Raw genomic sequence first — 17,493 nt, 5'->3', positions numbered from 1 at the left:
GTAGCTTGGGGTAGCTGAAAGGAGAGAGATGTGAACAGAAGAGCTCTGGGAAAACTCTGAGGCCAGCCTTTCTGCCTCCAAGGACACTGTTGCTTGAGCTTGGGCTTATGAATCAAGGGGACCTGGGTTTGAATACAGTAACAGAATGTCACCTTGGGGAAGCAGCACCTCTGACAAGCAGCTTCCAGGTTTAGAACTGGCTCTTGCTCAGGGGAGACTCATCTCAGACCAAAGTAAACCCTGGATGGGGAAGCACTGTGCAACTGGGGAGCATGGCAGTCACTTAGCAAACATGCATAGGGTTCAGGGGAAGATGAGGGCATAGAAGCCAAGAGCAAGGCCTCTGCCTCTGCCTGCACAGGAGATGCTGGCCAGTTCTGTGGAGGACCTAAGGTGTAGAGGGGGTTTTCTATGGCTCTCATAGCAGGAGCCTGTGGGGGCACAAACAAGATTAGTGGTTGTCCTTCCCACCAGACCTTGACCTGGATGCTGTTTGGTTTAAGCCAAGGGTGGTAGCTAGACTTTCCACTGCTGCCCCTTTGAAAGTCAGAAATACTTAGAAACAGCTCAACTTATCATGGCACTAGACATGCACAATGGGCCTCGGCCAGCAGCAGCTTTGAATTAAAGCTCCGTGGCCAAGGCTTCCAAAACCCAAACCACATTTTCTCTCTGATTAACCCACAGCGATGTGGCTCAGAGCAGAGGGTCCAGGAAGGCTGCTTAGAGAAGGGCTAGCAGGGGTTGCAAAGAGATTGACTTTGCATCTTCAACACTATTTGTATAAGGAGCTACCCAGGGGGTCCAGGCTTCCTCCCTGACCTGTGGGAACCTTCAAATAATATTAAAGTACAAGCTCTTCATAAAGTGAACCTGGTCCACCGACTAGACTAGAAATCCCCACCATGTCTGTGACAGTCTGACTCCTCTCAGCTACAGAATGGTGGCATGGAGGCCTCATGAACTTCCTGGGGAGGGGGCAACACCAGGAGGAGATGAAACAGTCCCCCCTCCATATCTCCATCTCTGGCCTCTCTAGGTTTGTGATCGGAGTATGAATTTCTGTAGCACTGATGTATGGGGGCAGGTGTCATTTATCTTAAAATGGAAATTTTATCAAAATGGTCAGAAAGTGTGTAGTGGTGCACACACAGTTTAAGATGAAATAAAATCTAAATAAATGTGAAATACTGGCTACATGACCTAGCTTTTCAGAAGTGGATGTGTCTGTAAAGGGAGGTAATTTTATTTCCCAAGATGCCATCTGTGTGGGTGCTGAAAGCTCCCCTACTCAAGGTTCACTAGTGATTGAAACATAGACTGTTCTCCTCTTTGGGAACAAATATTCGGGCATGTCCAAGGTTCTCTGCCCTCTCCTCTTCCTTCAAGGATGAAGGCTCATTCTGAACTGTTCAATAATTGATGGATGGAAAGCCACCTGAGATCTCTGTGTGGTCCCATTCTACCTTCTGGACCCTACAGGCCACCCCTCCCTGTTGCAGGAGGTGGGACTCAGGTCACATGTGGCTCTGCTCTACTCTCTGGTAGGCTGCTGGTTGACCCTCCAAGGCCCAGTTTCGGAGAATTTGGAAGGTACTCTATTCTCTCAACCAAGGCTGGATCTTGCAAACCAAATCATTTCCAGTTAGTTCTTTTGTCCATTGACTCTACTGCGTCTTCTAATTCAGTGGACCTCTGTCTCAGAGAGGCATATTCGACAATTGGGTGGTCCATATGAAGAGCTTCCGGGGCCATTAAAGATACAGGATGGGGGAAGTGGGTCAAAGGTACCAAAGAACCATGTGGTGTAAGCAGTTTGCAGACTTCTGAACACAGGGGCTGTTTTCACACACCCAGCCCCCACACCCTGGGTCAACATGACTCCCCCAATGAGGCTGGCACTTGGTTTACTCCTCAGGGGCAGAACATATGGGTTTCTGGTACTCGGCTCATCAGATCATCAGAGGCCAACAGAACAGGAGGCTGGACTACATTCTCCTCCAGTGAGATGGCAGTGGGTGGGAGGAGCCTAACACCACATGTCTTGTTCCCTTTTTAGCATCAGTGATCCCTTCATTTTCAACATGTGCAGCAAAGACAGGTCCTCTGACCACTACTCCTGCCAACGCTATGCGTACAGTGACCTCAGAGAGCTCCGGCAGGCCCGCTTTCTCCTGCAGGTGAGTTGAGGGGCTCTGACCCACCACGGTTAAAGGAGGTGGTTCACTCATCATGACAAGTGAACTGGGCATCATCAGAGATACTTGTCTTTGACTCCTCGTGGCTCCTATATACAGCTCAGGACTCTTATGAAGAAACCATAAGTATCATTTCCCTGGGCATCATCTGGTTGTCAACCAACTTGGAGCTCTGGCAGGCTCTCCAGGCTCTCCAGCCAGGCCTTTAACTGCTGAGCTATTCTTGCTCACAGGGTCATCTAGGAATAGGCATCTTTCCTGTGATACACAAATGTATTGATGATTTAGGAATTTGGGGACATCACTTAGAGCTGGTGATCCTGAGCACATGTCACCACTCCCCTCTCCTGACTTTCCCTAGATCTTGTCTAGCTCTGAGCTTCTCATTATGTCCCAGACCAAGTGATTTAGGGACCTGGTGGCTTTCCCCTCCGATATACCTCCCAGAGCCTCCCCATTGACTACAAGGCCTTTTTGTGTTCTGAACACAGATGGAGGCTCCTGTGAGAAAATGCACTCAGTCATGAGCTCCCACACCACTTTCTGCCTAGAACATTCTGTTTAGAATCATCACCTGCAGCATGGGTAGGAAGAAGAGAGCTCTGGAGCCCAGTGGCCTACACCCTAACTTACCTGTATCAGAATGGCCTCAGCAAGGGCAGGGCTGCCTCCAAGGCCTTCAAGGCAGCCTCGGGACACAGGGATGGAGAAAAACACTATTTGACTTGGAAGAATCTACTAAGGGCTCCTTGGATTTGTGACTTCATTTGGGGTGTGTGGAACACTTTAATTCCTCATGAAAGCCTCCCTAAAGCTGAAGTTTGGGAGGCCCTCCAAAGGGAGTAAATTCTAGAGTTGCAGCTACCTGTGGACCAGGGTCTAGGGCTCTATTAAGCCCCCTTTCCTCCACTGTTGCCTGAAGAAGTTGCTTCCTATTTTTTCTGACCCTGAGCTCTTTCCAAAGGAGAGGAGGAAGTGAGGAGGCCGAGTGTGGAAGAGTCTCTTCCAGCGAGATCCTAGACAAGGTTCTGGGCTTTGTCCCCAGTATGGCTCCCTTGGTCAATTCTCCAGGCCACCTCACTCTCCAGGCATAGGAAGCCATGCCTCGCCTTTCCCACCCTCCTCATACAGCACCGAGCACCTGTCAGACACACAGAAACCTTTCCTGGGTTTCTGTGCTGGCCTCACAGCTTATGCGCATAGGAAGTGTTACCGGCAGTGGGTTTCTTCTTTTCCAGGAAATAGCGATTGCTTCCAGGTGGTTGTTTTTTGTATGGTTGTGGAACCCAGAGGTGGGGGAGCATCTGTGTCACCAAGGGGCAGGGTGGCTGATGGAGAAGTTTCTCCCAGGAGAGCTAGAGCCTGTCACTCTAAGGATCTGAGGAAGCTGTCCCCTCTGTCTTCTCGTCATTTCCGTTTCTCTTTGTAGAGCTCTTTTACGTCTTGGTAGAGGACTTGGAGGTGCCCATACAGATGCCTCCCCTTCTGGGAGAGCTTGCTGACCACCAGGAGAAGCAAGTGCTGCTTGCTGCTGGATGCACAAGCCTAGGTCCAAGTCTGGCCCTTGGCTCCCCATGTCCAGGCTTCCGTCTCCCTGGACTTCCCTCCAGTACTGGGAGTTTTCCGTCCCAGATACCATGTCATCCCTGAGGCTCAGCTCATCTCTGGCGTTGTGGCATCCCTTATTCCAAGTGTGTTATATGCATATCCTGGGATAGAAGGAAGGGAAAGAGAGGCGGAGAAAGGAGAGGAAATAGCCAAAGGAAAAGGCAAGAGAAGCATGTGGAGTCCACTCATCAGGCATTACACTGTGTGGTCACGTCAGGATGACTCAGCACCCTGGGTGTGGGAGGCGCCCGAGAGTAGCATGTCGACAGATGAGCACACAGTGGGGCTCACACAGAGCGTCATCCCTCCTCCGTAGCTTCTGGGGCTTCTGGTGGAGCTGATTCCTGCCTTAGGGAACCAAGCCCATGACACAGAAAGGTCACGCAGCTTGAGGGCGCAACTGCGCGTGCTCTCCCTCAGTCTGCTCTTCCTGTCCTGCAAAGAAAGCCTCCACTTCCTGCTCCATCAGCAGGTGCACTCTGTGGTCACCCCCCGGGCTACACGAACCATATGGGTTTCCTACCCCAGAAGCCACACGGCAAAATGCCAGCTGCTCTGTCATCCACGAGCACCCATGTTCCAGGAGTCATTTGTAGTGACAGTAGTTTCTCTGCATAGGACATCTCCCTGGAGATCTTTTTCCAAAATGGCGACTCTAAACTCCTCGTCTTCTACAACAGCGACCGGGGTAAAGCCTTCAAAAGGTAAGGGCCTGACACACTCTCCTTTCCAAGAAACCGACCCAAACCCTGGGCAGAGAAATGGAGATTTCCCAGCTGTGTTCTTGGGAAAAGGCTTCCCAACCCATAGCAAGCAGAACTTAGGTGAGGTACAAGGAAGAACTTCCTGACTTTTGAGACAAAGTACAAATAAAAGCCTAGCTAGGAGTCTCATCTCTGTGGACTGAGGTAGCATGGTGGTAATGGCTCCAGGAAAAAGTCTTGCAGACAGAGTTCTTTAAGATGGTGACTGTGTAATGGACCTTCCAGAACATTTTTGCTATATTTTCTAATTTTCCAAGTCTTTTTTTTTTCTTTTTGGCTTAGTCTGTCTTTTGGATTCCAATAGCCAATTTTGGTCATTCCAATTTCATATTTTAACCGGAAAGAACTCCAAACCCTGATTCCCACTCACATGCTGAAGCATCTTTCCTAAGAGAAGCCGTTGTCACAGTTCGGCTCCTTCTCTTCTCCAAAGAGATGAATCAATCTACGCAACGCCAGCCTGCGACTGGATCCTTAGCACGCAGTTATCCATTTCTGTTGTTAGGGACTTACAGAGGCAGGGACAGGTCCACAGAGAAACTAGGCAGAAAGGAGGGTTGTGCCCTGGCCACCAGCAGAGCAAACAGACTCAAGGGAGAAGGTGGCCTCTGACCTCTGACCTGGGGAGCTTCGGGATTTGTCCTTCGGGTGCTCCTGGCTGGTAAGTGACCCCAGGGCCGGTTGCCTTATCCAGGACTCAGGAGTGGAATGGAGGAAATGGGGTTCACAGGTTTGTGTCTGCCAGAGCTACCCACTTTGGGTCAGCCGCCTCCTAAAAGCCACCTTGTCTGCTGGCCTGAGCAGACTTTTGATGTTTGTTGCCCATGTGCTCCTCTAGCTGCTGGGTACGAGCTGAGCTTTCCTGATGCTTTCTAGAAGCCTCACACATCTCTTTTCTGCCACGCTAAAGGTGTCTTTGAGGTACCCATTTTACAGTAGGGCTGTTGATTTGTTGTCGCGTGTTAGAGGTCCCAGTACTTGATCAGTTGGCCTCATCACTCTGGGCCTGTTGTCAAACAGTGCGTCATACATACAGCATGTGACAAAGGCATCATTTCATGGCAGGGAAGTAAACAGGAGCAAATGAAGGCATCTGGGGTCCCACAGGCCCAACAGTGACCTAAAGGCCTTCATTTCTTCTCGTCTCCCCAAAGTCCCATCACAGTCCAATAGCAGCAGCCTGGGAACCAAGTCTTTTCTCCAGGTCTTGTGTGTGTGTGTGTGTAGGATTGTAATGTTAGCTGAGAGTCCACAGTGATACACAGAAATGTGTGAAAGGAGTTATCAAATTGGTCATGGAAATGCGAGACCCTGAAAAGGACTTTCAAACCCCTTGATGCGATAATGCAGAAGCTATTGTTTCCTGCTGTCGCTGCTGTGGATGGACCTGGCCTGTGAGGCTGCCAAACAGACGCCTCAGAGGCACCCGAGGCCTGGTGATCAGGACTGCAGGGCAGGCTGGTAGGAGGGACATGGGCGGGAGTATGTGTGTGTGTGTGTGTCTTTGTGAGTAAGCTGGTGGGAGGGCAGTGACTCTGCTCACGAAACGATTTATTTTTTTGTTTAGCTTTTGCACTTTCCAGCCCAGCTTGAAAGGAAAAGGCAACGCAGAGGACCCATTCAACCTAAGGTAATGTCAGGTCAGGGTGCACTCTGTCCTGGCTCTGTCTTATTCTCCTGCTCAGGATCCATACAAAGGGCACAGCCATTTGTTTATAAATTTCTTTCCAATCTTCAGACATCCTTATTATCACTCCTGACATTTCTGCTTTCAAATTAACTTCTACAAATAGGCCTGGAGTCCACCCGCACAGTCCCTGACAGTCTCAGGCCTGAAAAGCTCTCATCCCCCGCTATAGAAGGGATAACTCCAGCACAGCCTGATCCAGGCCCTCAGGAATGGGTGTGCACCAGCCATGAGGGTTTCTGGATGTTCAGAAATTAAATCAATGCAGTCTGAACATACTTATTCGGGAAATCCAAAACTCTTCAAATCTGAATCAGTGAGCGCCAATGGGTTGTCACAAGTAGAAACATCTGTGTGTTACCTCAAGTGACACGTGGGTCACAATCCAGTCAAGTACACTAAAAAGATTGTGTAAAAGTGCTCAGGCTTTGTTAGAGGATCTATGCAACACGACCGTTGAACCTGCTGACAAGGGAGTTGCACAGACTGTTAACAGGCCCATAGGAATTTCTCGGTGACAGTTATGTCCCAGACACCGTATTATGTATATGCAAATATACAAAACTCAAAACATGTCCAAACTCCAAGATTTTCTGGTTCTAAGCATTTTGGATATAAGGGAGACTCAGTATGAGTGGTGTGTGAATTAGATGGGAACTTAGAAGCCTATTGTGTGGGTCATCTTGCCGGTCAACGGTAAGGTTTCCATCCCCAAGCGTAACACCTCCTCGGCAGGCTCCAGCTCCTTGGAAGCCCAATCTAGGGCCAGCAGATGTTTTTACTTCTGACGGCAGTGAGACTAGGAAGATGGGACTAGTTTTATCCAGAAGTATGTATGGGCAGGGCAGTTGCCATCCCAGGAGGGGTATTCAGTGAATTCGTATTAGCTATGGGTGGGTCTTACCAATTCACTCAAAATATCAATAGCTTGTGATATGTGGTGTCTGGTGCTCAATCAAGTGACAAGCAAAACAACCCCAGACTCCCTTATGCTGTTGAGACTATTATATTCTCATGAGAAGGATACACATCTCAATTTTGTCTGGGAATTGAAAGAAGGTCTGGTGAGGGAAAGTTTAATAAGAGAAATCAACTTGAATTAAGACATAGTCAGTGACAGGCCTGTCATGAGGGAGACTGGGAAGAAGCTTTTGGGGGTCAGGAGGCAAAGTGCAGCCACACAGGGAGCTTGGCTAGTCTGGCGAAGGCTGCTGCACTGGCATGCAGGGAGCTGCAGGGACCAGACAGAGGCTCAGTGGTGAGTTTCTGAAGTCCTGGAGGGACCATGAGAGCGGGGCGATTTAATGAGTAACTGGGAGGAAGGGGGCTAATGGTCAGCAGAAGGAGGAGGGGCCTGGCTTATGTCTGAGAAGAATTATCTTGGCAGTTGGGTCAGGAAAAGAAACTAGTAAGTCAAGGACAGAAGAGACTGGGGTTCGAAGCCTGCTGCAGTGACCTGGGGATCGGTGCTGGTCAGAGCCAGCAGAGCAGTGATGGGAATGGTCAGACAGCAGACAGGGCTGAAGGGACAGATGACAGGATCTGATGACAGGTGTGAGGTGTTGGTGAGAGGGGGCACTCAGTCCTGAGTGGCTGGAAAATGCACCGGGGGCAGCCAGGACAAGTCGCTGCTCTGTGGCTGAGCTGACTATCAGCAGCTTTGTTTGGGATGCGTGAATTTAGAAATGTCTGCCACACTTTCAGGAGGGGGTCATGGGGCACCATGTAGAAATGCGAACTTCCGAGTTTAATGGGGGAGGGGGGAGAGATGGCAGGGATCTTGACTAGATGTAATTTGGAGTAAATGGTATTTCAAACCAAGCAAGTGGACAAGAGCAGCCGGTGAAAGCATGCGTGTGGAAAGAGGTGGAGAGCCATGAGCGGTGCCTTGTAAGCATACGGGCCTGCCGAGAGGATGCACGTGGGATGGCCCACTAGAGGTGAAGCGGGGAGAGACAGAGAGCTAACTAGCCCAGGCTGTGTGTGTGGAAAAGCTCAAAAAAGCCTGCTGAGCGCTGCAGGTAGGAGTGATCAAACAGTCTCAGTAGGCCAAGCAGGATATAAACTGAGATACGACCACTGATCTTGGCAACACGGAATCACTGGCAGCTCCGACCGATGTCAGTTGCTGCTGACAGAAGCAGGGCATCAGCTCCTTCGCTCACAGAGTGGGATGTCACGGTGAGTCGGGGCACTACTGTGGGTCTTCAGTGGTAAGGTGGCTGTTTGCCATCTCTACTGGACATAGTTCAGTAGTTGATGAAGATAAGCTCTAGGATATCACCGGCTGGCTGATATAACCCCTGGGCATCTTACACTGCTCTTGTGAGAGACTTAGTGCCTACACTTGGGGTCCCCAGGTCATTTCGTTGGAAGTTGTAATTATCCACCCAAGTGAATGAATAGAAGCAAAAAAGAGGACTCATCGCTTCGTTTGCCTGGAGACAAAACAAAACAAGCAACAAACAACCCAGCTCACCTCCGTGTGTGACTGACTCTTCTAGGCTCATCAAAGTCTGCTGGAAGCTATAGCTTGACCTCTAAGTGAGGACTTCCCCTTGGCCAGTTCTGGTCTAGGCAGTCTTTAAGAACGCTTTGGCATCACTGCCCCAGGATCTCCCAACCAACAGTCACATAGGAGATCTGCCTCATACCACACACTGTATCCAGGTAATTTTAGCAAAATAGCCTAAACTGATTTTTTCTGAACCTAGTTTACATGTTCACCTTAGAACCAACCAGATGGTTTGGTCGGTCAGGTCGGTGTGCTCTTAGACACACATCCTGTGAAACACACGGTGATCCCTAGCCATCTCTAGCTATTCTCAGGCTGTTGTGTTCAGACTCTTAAGGGGTTCTTCCCCAGCAGCACCCCCATCTGTCTCAGTTTCTAGCTCAGCTAGCCAGGAGGCAGACAAAATGGGTAGAAGGAAGAATGTGGTAGACAAATTGACCGTACCCCCTACCCTGGGGATCCCTACAGAAATGGCTGTCAGGTGCTAAACGACAGTTCTCTGTGATGGGTTAAATATTTGGAAATTCCACCCTCATCCATAGGCTGATAATGACCTTGTGTGCCTCCTCCCATGTATGGAACAGCTGCTTTTAGGTCCACTGTGATGATTTTTCACAATATGGCAGGATCTGCCTGGGCTATGCTTTGTCATGCCTGCCCAGCATAGTTCCCACATAGGCCCCAGAATGGAGACCCTCGTAGAAACCTTCTATCATCCACTGAGAACAGTACACAGTGCTCTAGAATTTATAACAAAACCCAATTTTCAGCATAGTGTTCTACCATTGAAGAGTTTCTGTTTATTTTCTTTATACATTGTCTTTAAAAATGTTTAGAGTATGGGTGATAAGAAGCTATGAAATCCCTATAAGATGGTGATCTTTTGGGATGGGTGACAGTGCCAAGGGCACAGGCTCAGCAGCCTCAAGCTCAGAATCAAGTCCCCTTCTTACCATGCTTCAGCCTCCAGTCTCTCTCCCTGGAGATCAGTGTATCTGTAATGTACATAACCACTTTAGGAAAGCTCACTTTGGCTCCTCCCTGAATGGAGCAATAAGGTTCTTGGATGTCTTGATCATATGAAACCCTGAAAGGTCCATGGTGGAAGATGACTCAGTCCATCCCTCTGGGTGTAGGGAACATGAGTTATAACCAGAGGTAGAATAAATGCTGCCACAAAACTCAAAACGAGCGTGACAACCAATATTCTAGCACTCCGATGCTCCTTACACATTCCTAGAGCAACATGAATTGTGCAATAGGCGTGTGAAGGTCTAGGAGTGGTGGGAAGCAGCTTACTGGTTCATCCTCCCCAGAGGCTACATGTACTCAGCTAACTCCAAGAAGCCTAGAACATAGACACAGATGCCATACTTTTTTTCAAAGCAAGTTTCTTAGACTCTGCAAGGATACAATCAATAATGAGTATGCCTAGTGAGCTGAAGGTAATATGTTCTTTTGCTTGAATTGCCTTAACTCTATGACATGGCTGTAGAATTGCAGCTCAGAGCCTATTCAGTATGCTAGAGTCTCACATTAACCATGCCATAGTGACTTTTAAGTTTGTACTGGAGAAATGTGCAAAGATCTGCCTATTATTGAGTTTAGACTGTATTTTTTTAAATTTTATTCTAAAAATAACTGTAGATTCACAGAAATTTGCAAAAGAGCAGAGTCTCTATAATTGTCTCATTTACTTTCCACCCTCCTGAGAGCATGCTTAATCGCTGACTTAAACAGTTTGAAAACCAGGACTATTCCATGTATGTCTACATCTTTGTGATTTTTGTCATGTGTGCAGATTCATGCAAGTGCTATCTTTCTGTCATTACAAAGACAGCTCTTGCACTGACTGTCACTTATGCTTACTTCCTTTCACAACTTTCATTTGTTATTTAGAGACTGTCCTATAAACTTAATCACAGTTTGCAATATTTGAAGACTGGCCCTTTAAACCCTGGAGTAATATCACTGAGATCTGACTAAGTTGTTGCATATTCAAATAGTATGCTTCTTTTTAATTGCTGAGTAGTACTCTATATGCATGGTATGATACCAGAGTTTGCTCAGCTACTTGTAGATTGAAAGCCATTTGGTTGTTTCTAATTTGGAACCACTACAAATAAAATTGGCCGTTTACATTTAGTGTAATTATTAAAGTGTTAGAACACAAGTTGACCATCTTATCTTTTGTGTCTGTGCTTTTCTTGATTCCTGTTTTTTCTTTTTTTTTCTTTTTTTTTGGTTTTTCGAGACAGGGTTTCTCTGTAGCTTTGGAGCCTGTCCTGGAACTCCCTTTGTAGACCAGGCTGGCCTCGAACTCACAGAGATCCGCCTGACTCTGCCTCCCGAGTGCTGGGATTAAAGGCGTGCGCCACCACCGCCCGGCTTTTTTTTTAAAAAAATAATATTTATTTATTTATTTTGTATGCAATATTTTGTCTGTGTGTATGCCTGCAGGCCAGCAGAGGGCACCAGACCCCCTTACAGATGGTTGTGAGCCATCATGTGGTTGCTGGGAATTGAACTCAGGACCTTTGGAAGAGCAGGCAATGCTCTTAACCTCTGAGCCATTTCTCCAGCCCCCTGTTTTTTCTTTTGCTGCCTTTTTGTGTACAACTAAGGGGATAGTTAAAATTTGGCTTTAACTTATCTATAGTATGTTTGAGTACATTTCTCTTTGTGCATATTTTATATGTTTTATCTCCTGATAATTACATGTAATTATGTACATGTAATTTTTACAAGTTACTGGTAATGAGAATGTACCATTTTGACTGAAACTTTCAGTCTTAATGTAGGCTTTTAAGACTTTAATTACCTATTAATTTATAAAATCTTTGATTTTCTTAGATGCTCTTTTTACGTACATGCAGAAAACCACACAAAACCTCTTCCAAAGGCATTTCACAAGGAGGGAGCCTAGAACCAAGGGAAACAAAGTGAAATTTATAAAGCAATTCAATAATTTGGGTAGCATCGGAGAGCCTGTCTTCCAGAATGTTCCCTCTGCCACTCTGTCTTCTAATTTGGGACTTTTCCTCTTCAAAGTCGTTTATTTCTGTTGGCTGATTGGTCTTCATGTTTTTGCCATAAGGTACTCTAGGAGGTAGATGGTGAGCGCATCCTGGGGAATAGAGACAGAAGAAACTAAGGCAACTGCTCCAGGCAACCAGGGCAAAACACAGGTCACACTGTGATCACACCAGGGCCACCCAGGCTGGACCTGGCTCTGAGAAATGGGGACTACTGTCACAGTGGACGGTTTCTGTTCTACTTGGGAAAAGAGAAACCCATGGCTTTGTATCAAGTAATTCCAGGCTTAATGCAAGTTTCAGGGAATAAACATGGCAGTGGCATTTTATAGAAGGAAAGAGTATTAATATTGAATAAGATGCAGAAGATGGCGGATAAGTGCTCAATCCAATCTTTGCGCTGTCTGGTACCCAGCACTTCCTAGCTAACAATGGGTCTGATTGGAGTGCATGCCAGACAAATCAAAGATGTCTGCCTGCTTGGTTCTCAATCCTAATGAAGTTCAGTGTGCTTAAACCCCTTTTAAAAGTGAAAGTGGCAGGAAGCACCTTCGGTGAGGATGGAAAGGAAGCATCATTGTGTACACTAGCCCAACGGAAGGCTGCAAGTCCGCGAGGTGATTCTGAGGACCAGTGATAAGCATGCTGAGAGGTGGCAACTCTAGTGGGGATGAGGCAGGGAGAGAACAGTAGAGACAGCAGACAGGAGAATCCAGTCAAGACCCAGACCCTTCTCGGCATGGACTGTAGCTGCAATGTTTTCCTTAACTTCTCTTTGCTGACTCCTCTGGATACCTAGGAAAGGTGGTACCCATCCTACAGAGAAAGAGCTTCAGGAGGAGCAGTAGGACTGGGCAGCATCCACAGACTGCTGCTCTCTCCTAGATCATGTTTCTGTGTGGATCCTGAAATGCCTGAGTCAGAGAGAAAGAAACTGTAGTTGCGAGCCTGGCTCCCTAGTGGGCACATCCGAGACTCTACCTCCTAACTGGGGTGCTCGGGGTAAGGATTCCTGTAGAAGTCTCCATGCCTGGAATGAAAATGATATGTCCTGAGAGCCTTGGCTAAAACTCTGAATTCACCCAAGACCTCAGAAAGGTACAAGATATAGTAGCCAGGTGTTCTGCCAGCCACTTCACCCAAGACCTCAGCAAGGTACAAGACATAGTAGCCAGGTGTTCCAGACAGCCATTTCTAGAAACCAAGTGCATCATCAGAGTGGATATTAAATCACTTGTGCCATGCAGTTCTACAAGAATGAAGTAATCACACCTCACCAGCAAGCTCAGAAGAAATCAACACTTTGGGCTCTCCTGCAGACCACAAAGAGATGTCCAAATAGCCCTGGGCCTCTAAGTTTCTCACTGTCTTTGCACACTGGCACCAAAAGCACAGACTAAGAACAATAACAACAGCAAAATCCAAACTTTCTTGACAAGCAGTTCCAAGAAGAACCCCAGATTTGGGTGCCAGAAAAGAACCACAGAAGCCTCCCAAGGAGGTCACAAACTGCGAAAAGTCACAAGGGAAGAAGATGCGGAAGAATGAAACCTCGCTGTGAACAGATGGGATTTACTGGGGACGTAGATGTCTGTCATTTCCAAAATATTCCTTTTTAAAAGAAATTTATACTCTTGCTATTTAATCTTGGCTACCATCTAACTCTCAGCAACAACGCCTTAGTCTCTCAAGCCATGGGACTGCAGGAATGCTCAGTTTTTCCATTTTATCACAAGCTAGGCAGAAGGTATTGTTGATGCTAGCGAAAGAGAAGAGAGGGAGGGAGGGAGGGAGGGAGGGAGGGAGGAAGGAAGGAAGGAAGGAAGGAAGGAAGGAAGGAAGGAAGGAGGAAGGAAGGAGGAAATACTAGTTTTGACAACTGTCACTATCCCAGATTTCACCCATAGCCACTGAGCCACAGATGGAAGCCCTGGAGGTTTCCCTTCTAAAAGGCAGAACTCTATGCTCTTGCTGAGGGGCCAGACAAATTCTGTCACCAGAGCTCACAACCTGAAGACCTGGCTAGTGACTTTATAAATGAAATTATTTGGAGTTTTGCCTAAAACTTGAAAGACAGAAATTCTAAGTATCTTTCCCCCATAGCAGTGTTAGAACTTGTAGGAAAGAGAAACAGCTTGTGGGGTGGTCCCTTTAGTCCAAGCACTTGAGAGGAAGAGATGGCCCAATCTCTGCTAGAAGACTGACCCCAATAAGAACCGAAATAGATGGGTCTAGTTAGGAGAAGGCAGTACACTGTGCTCTGATCCCTGATTCTACAGAGAAAGAAGCAGGGTAGCAGAGAGAAGTCAGGGCATCAACAGCAGCAACCCACAGCAAAGGCCATCTCTTGAGACATCAGTTGCCCAGATGTTAGAGATGCAGGGCTGGACAGAAAGATGCTCAACACTTCACTTTCTATCTCTGGCTAGTGTCGTGGTCTACACAGTGAATTCCTGGCTAGCTTAGAGGAAATGTTGCGGGCAGGATGGGAAAAGAAGAAAAGAGAAGAAGAAACAAAAGCCGGGAAACACATCCATGCAGAATTAGCTATGGGCCCCATCAGCAGACCTGATGAGAATATTTTTTTCCTAAGACCAGAGCTGTTTGAGTGACCATTTCTGCTCCCAGTAGATATGCTTCCTTCACGGATCCTTGTGCCCAGGGCTCTGTTGTAGTGATTCACATCTCAGATATAACATCCCCTTTAGATGGCTTCCCAATAAATCATCTGTGATATTAAAGGAAGAGAAAGCACCCACACAGGGGAGCATGTGGCGAGTGGTTTTGTGATGTTTATTGCTGGTGGGTAGAAATGTGTAAAGTCTACTTGATGACATGTGTCGCAGCTATTTAAACAAAGACCCTTGAACACACTATTTGCAGTGATGCAAGACTGCCAGGAAATAATCTAAACCATGGTACGATGTGTTAGTCATCTGGGCGCTCATCACAGAACCATTTCCATTAGTGCAAAAATTAGAAACAACTTAAATGCCCACAGGAATATATAGTTCTGCATATCATGAGAACGAGCGTCTTGCAGATGTTTGCAATGTTAGCTTCAAAGACCATGTGACAACGTGGGTTTCAAAACAGGGTAGAAATTATATGAATGCTCTGATTTTAGCCATGTGGAAGTGTACACACAGAAAAATAACCAGGAAGAAAGCATGCCACTATTACAGCTGGCTTATGCCACAGAATGGTAGACATGATCAGCTATTCTATTTAAAACTAGACTGTTTGGGTTATTTTTGTAATGAAAATATTTAATAAGCAGGGAAAACTGCAGCAGGAATTTTGAATCTAGATTATTCTGAGATTTTAGAAGTCTAAGTCCAATAGGGAGTGTTGCAAACTAAGCATTATGAAAGGAAAATGAATCCTAAGGAGCTGGAAGATGAAAGATGCTGTCTACTGTGGCTTATAGTGTAAAGAAATGAGCCTCTCCCCTGCACAGAAGCCTTAAGAGCTGTGCACTGGTCACTGCCTGTCCCCTGCATGGAGACCTCCAGAGCTGTGCACTGGCTACTGCCTGTTCCTTGCACGGAGGTCATCAGAGCTGTGCACTGGCCACTACTGCATAACTTGCCACCCACTTAGCCAAGTCAGTGGAAGGGCCTTTTTGCAGGGTATCTTTCTCAGTCCTGTGTTCTCAGGCCTATGAAGTTGTGAATGAAAGGGACACATGGTAGGGTTGTGTGTGTATTGAGGGTGGGGCCTTACAATAATGGGAACATTATCACCACAACTGCTATTTTTGCCTGAAGAACTAGTGTGGCTCCTGACTCTGCCTATGGCAGTCTTTTGGCTGTACTCTAGGCTCTTGTTTGTGGATGGAACTGAAGTCTCCTGAGTGTCTGCTCTGTGCTACCTGGCTTAGAAGCTAAAAAGTCCCTGACTTGTTAAGTTTCTCAGGTCAGAATGCTCCGGCCAGCTCCTTTCAGATGGCCTCTTTCCAGCTGGCACAATACCAACCAAGCTTTCTCCTTTGCACACGGTCCCTGCGTCTACTACAATGACATCTTTCATTACCTAAGAGTCCTAAAGGGCACTGGGCGCATTCACAGTCCATCAAGGGCCTTCAGGAAAGCTCCTAGAGCAGCTGTGCAAATGTAGTTGCAAGTGCTGCTTCTGGCTATTTCCTGGCAAAGTTTAGTGGTAATGCCTGTCCATCTCTGGGCCGTTTGCTTTTCTACCAACCCCTAAGAGACTGCTGGCCTAGAGGCCTACATCCAAAACTTTCCCATGGAATGAGTTCCATATTTGGGAATTGACAATGTGCCCCCAAATGCTAGTGATAGAATATGTTGGTAGCATTAGTTCCCTGGGCAATGGGTGACACCAGGAGCATTCGGGACAGAAATGAGATGGACAGATAGATGAGGGCTTCTTTGTTCCCTGAGCTGCATGTATGGAAAGAAATAATAAAGTATGCAGAATAGCAAGAGACAGAAAGCCCCTCAACCAACCAAACCATAGTCAGAGAGGTAGGGAAGGGTGTTTTATGGTTTGGATGAAAAGACCCCTACAGTAACACAAGAGTCCTTTCCTTTGGGTGCAGCTCACTGCCTCCCCCTTACCACCTCTTCCCTTCCTGCCTCAGGGTCAGGGTCCCAGGTCACCTCCAGTCCTCCTGGGAATCCTTGGCCATTGAGTTGGGGGAAACCAAATTGGAAAAGATGGCCTTTCTTGGTGTCATGGGGGCCATGCTCTTGATTTTGTTCAACTTGTCCCTGGCCTGTTGGCATTTTTGCAGGCACGCTGTACACAGATCCTTCTCTTCCACCAGATAGAGGTTTTCCAGCCTTTTGATGGTGTCCACAAATGCGTCTGTCTCATCTGCCTTTGGAAAGGGGTTCCCTTTTATGTTGAGCTTCTTCAGTTTGGGGAGCTTGGCGATGCTGGCAGGGATGGTATTCAGCAGGTTGTCATGTAGCCCCACCTCATGGAGCTCCTTCAGTGCCCCCAGCGTGGTGGGCACACTGTCCAGGTGGTTGAGGCCCAGATTCACAGTGCGGATGTTCTTAAGCTGGTTCAGCTCCACCGGCAGCCCGTTTGTGGTCAGCCTGTTGTTGCTCACATTGAGGAAGAGCAGGGAGGTCATCTGACCAATGGACTCAGGGATCTTGTCGATGTAGTTGCTGTGCAGATCCAGCCACCGCAGGTTCTGGAACTTGGAGATGGAGTCTGGGATCTTCCTGATGAGGTTCCGGCTGAGGTCGAGCTCGTCCACATCATTGAGGCGCAGGATGCACTTGGGAAAGGTGGTGATTCCCATCTTGCTCAGATCAAGGCGTTTTTTCCCATCAAAGGTGATTTTGATGCAATTCTTGGCCACATTGAGAGTGATCTTCTTGCCCTTGGGGCCTTTCCCACCCTTGGCCATGGTCTCTTAGTATGAGAGTGTATTTGAAAGATATTTTTCTGAGTTGATGCTGATGACTTTGAGGAAGGAGTCACATAAAACTGCTAGAAGGGAAGCTCTGATAAGAAGAGAACAAGATAAATCTGGTTAGTAGAGGACACCACACTGTGCTGTGACCCCTGATGGTACAGAGAGAGAGAGAGAAAAGAAAACAAAACAAAACAGGGTAGAAGAGAAGAATCAGGATAGCAGCAGTAGATCAGAGGTCTTCAACAGTTCTCATCTCTCCAGATGTCAGTTTCCCAGATGGGAGAGGCA

At 47.3% G+C, this 17,493-nt stretch overlaps 2 protein-coding genes across 2 annotated transcripts in view; one reads left to right on the top strand and one right to left on the bottom strand.

The window, feature by feature from the left end:
• Wdfy4 (WDFY family member 4) overlaps positions 1 to 17,493 on the top strand; it is a 226,542-nt gene that overhangs the window by 158,068 nt on the left and 50,981 nt on the right. Inside the window, exons 44-46 of the mRNA XM_057770469.1 lie at positions 2,060 to 2,180; positions 4,425 to 4,510; positions 6,138 to 6,200. Of these exons, the coding sequence (XP_057626452.1) occupies positions 2,060 to 2,180; positions 4,425 to 4,510; positions 6,138 to 6,200 (270 nt within the window). The remainder of the gene's footprint in view (positions 1 to 2,059; positions 2,181 to 4,424; positions 4,511 to 6,137; positions 6,201 to 17,493) is intronic.
• Positions 11,381 to 17,229, bottom strand: Lrrc18 (leucine rich repeat containing 18). The gene is made up of 2 exons (XM_057770468.1): positions 16,433 to 17,229; positions 11,381 to 11,899 (listed from the first exon to the last, which is right to left on the bottom strand). The coding sequence occupies exons 1-2, from the start codon at positions 17,194 to 17,196 to the stop codon at positions 11,875 to 11,877; spliced, it is 789 nt and encodes a 262-aa protein (XP_057626451.1). The 5' UTR covers positions 17,197 to 17,229; the 3' UTR covers positions 11,381 to 11,874.

The sequence above is a fragment of the Chionomys nivalis genome, chromosome 5, assembly GCF_950005125.1.
Source record: "Chionomys nivalis chromosome 5, mChiNiv1.1, whole genome shotgun sequence".
Lineage (NCBI taxonomy): Eukaryota > Metazoa > Chordata > Mammalia > Rodentia > Cricetidae > Chionomys > Chionomys nivalis.
Note: the sequence above shows the minus strand (reverse complement) of the source record. Positions and strands in the feature narration are given on the sequence as shown.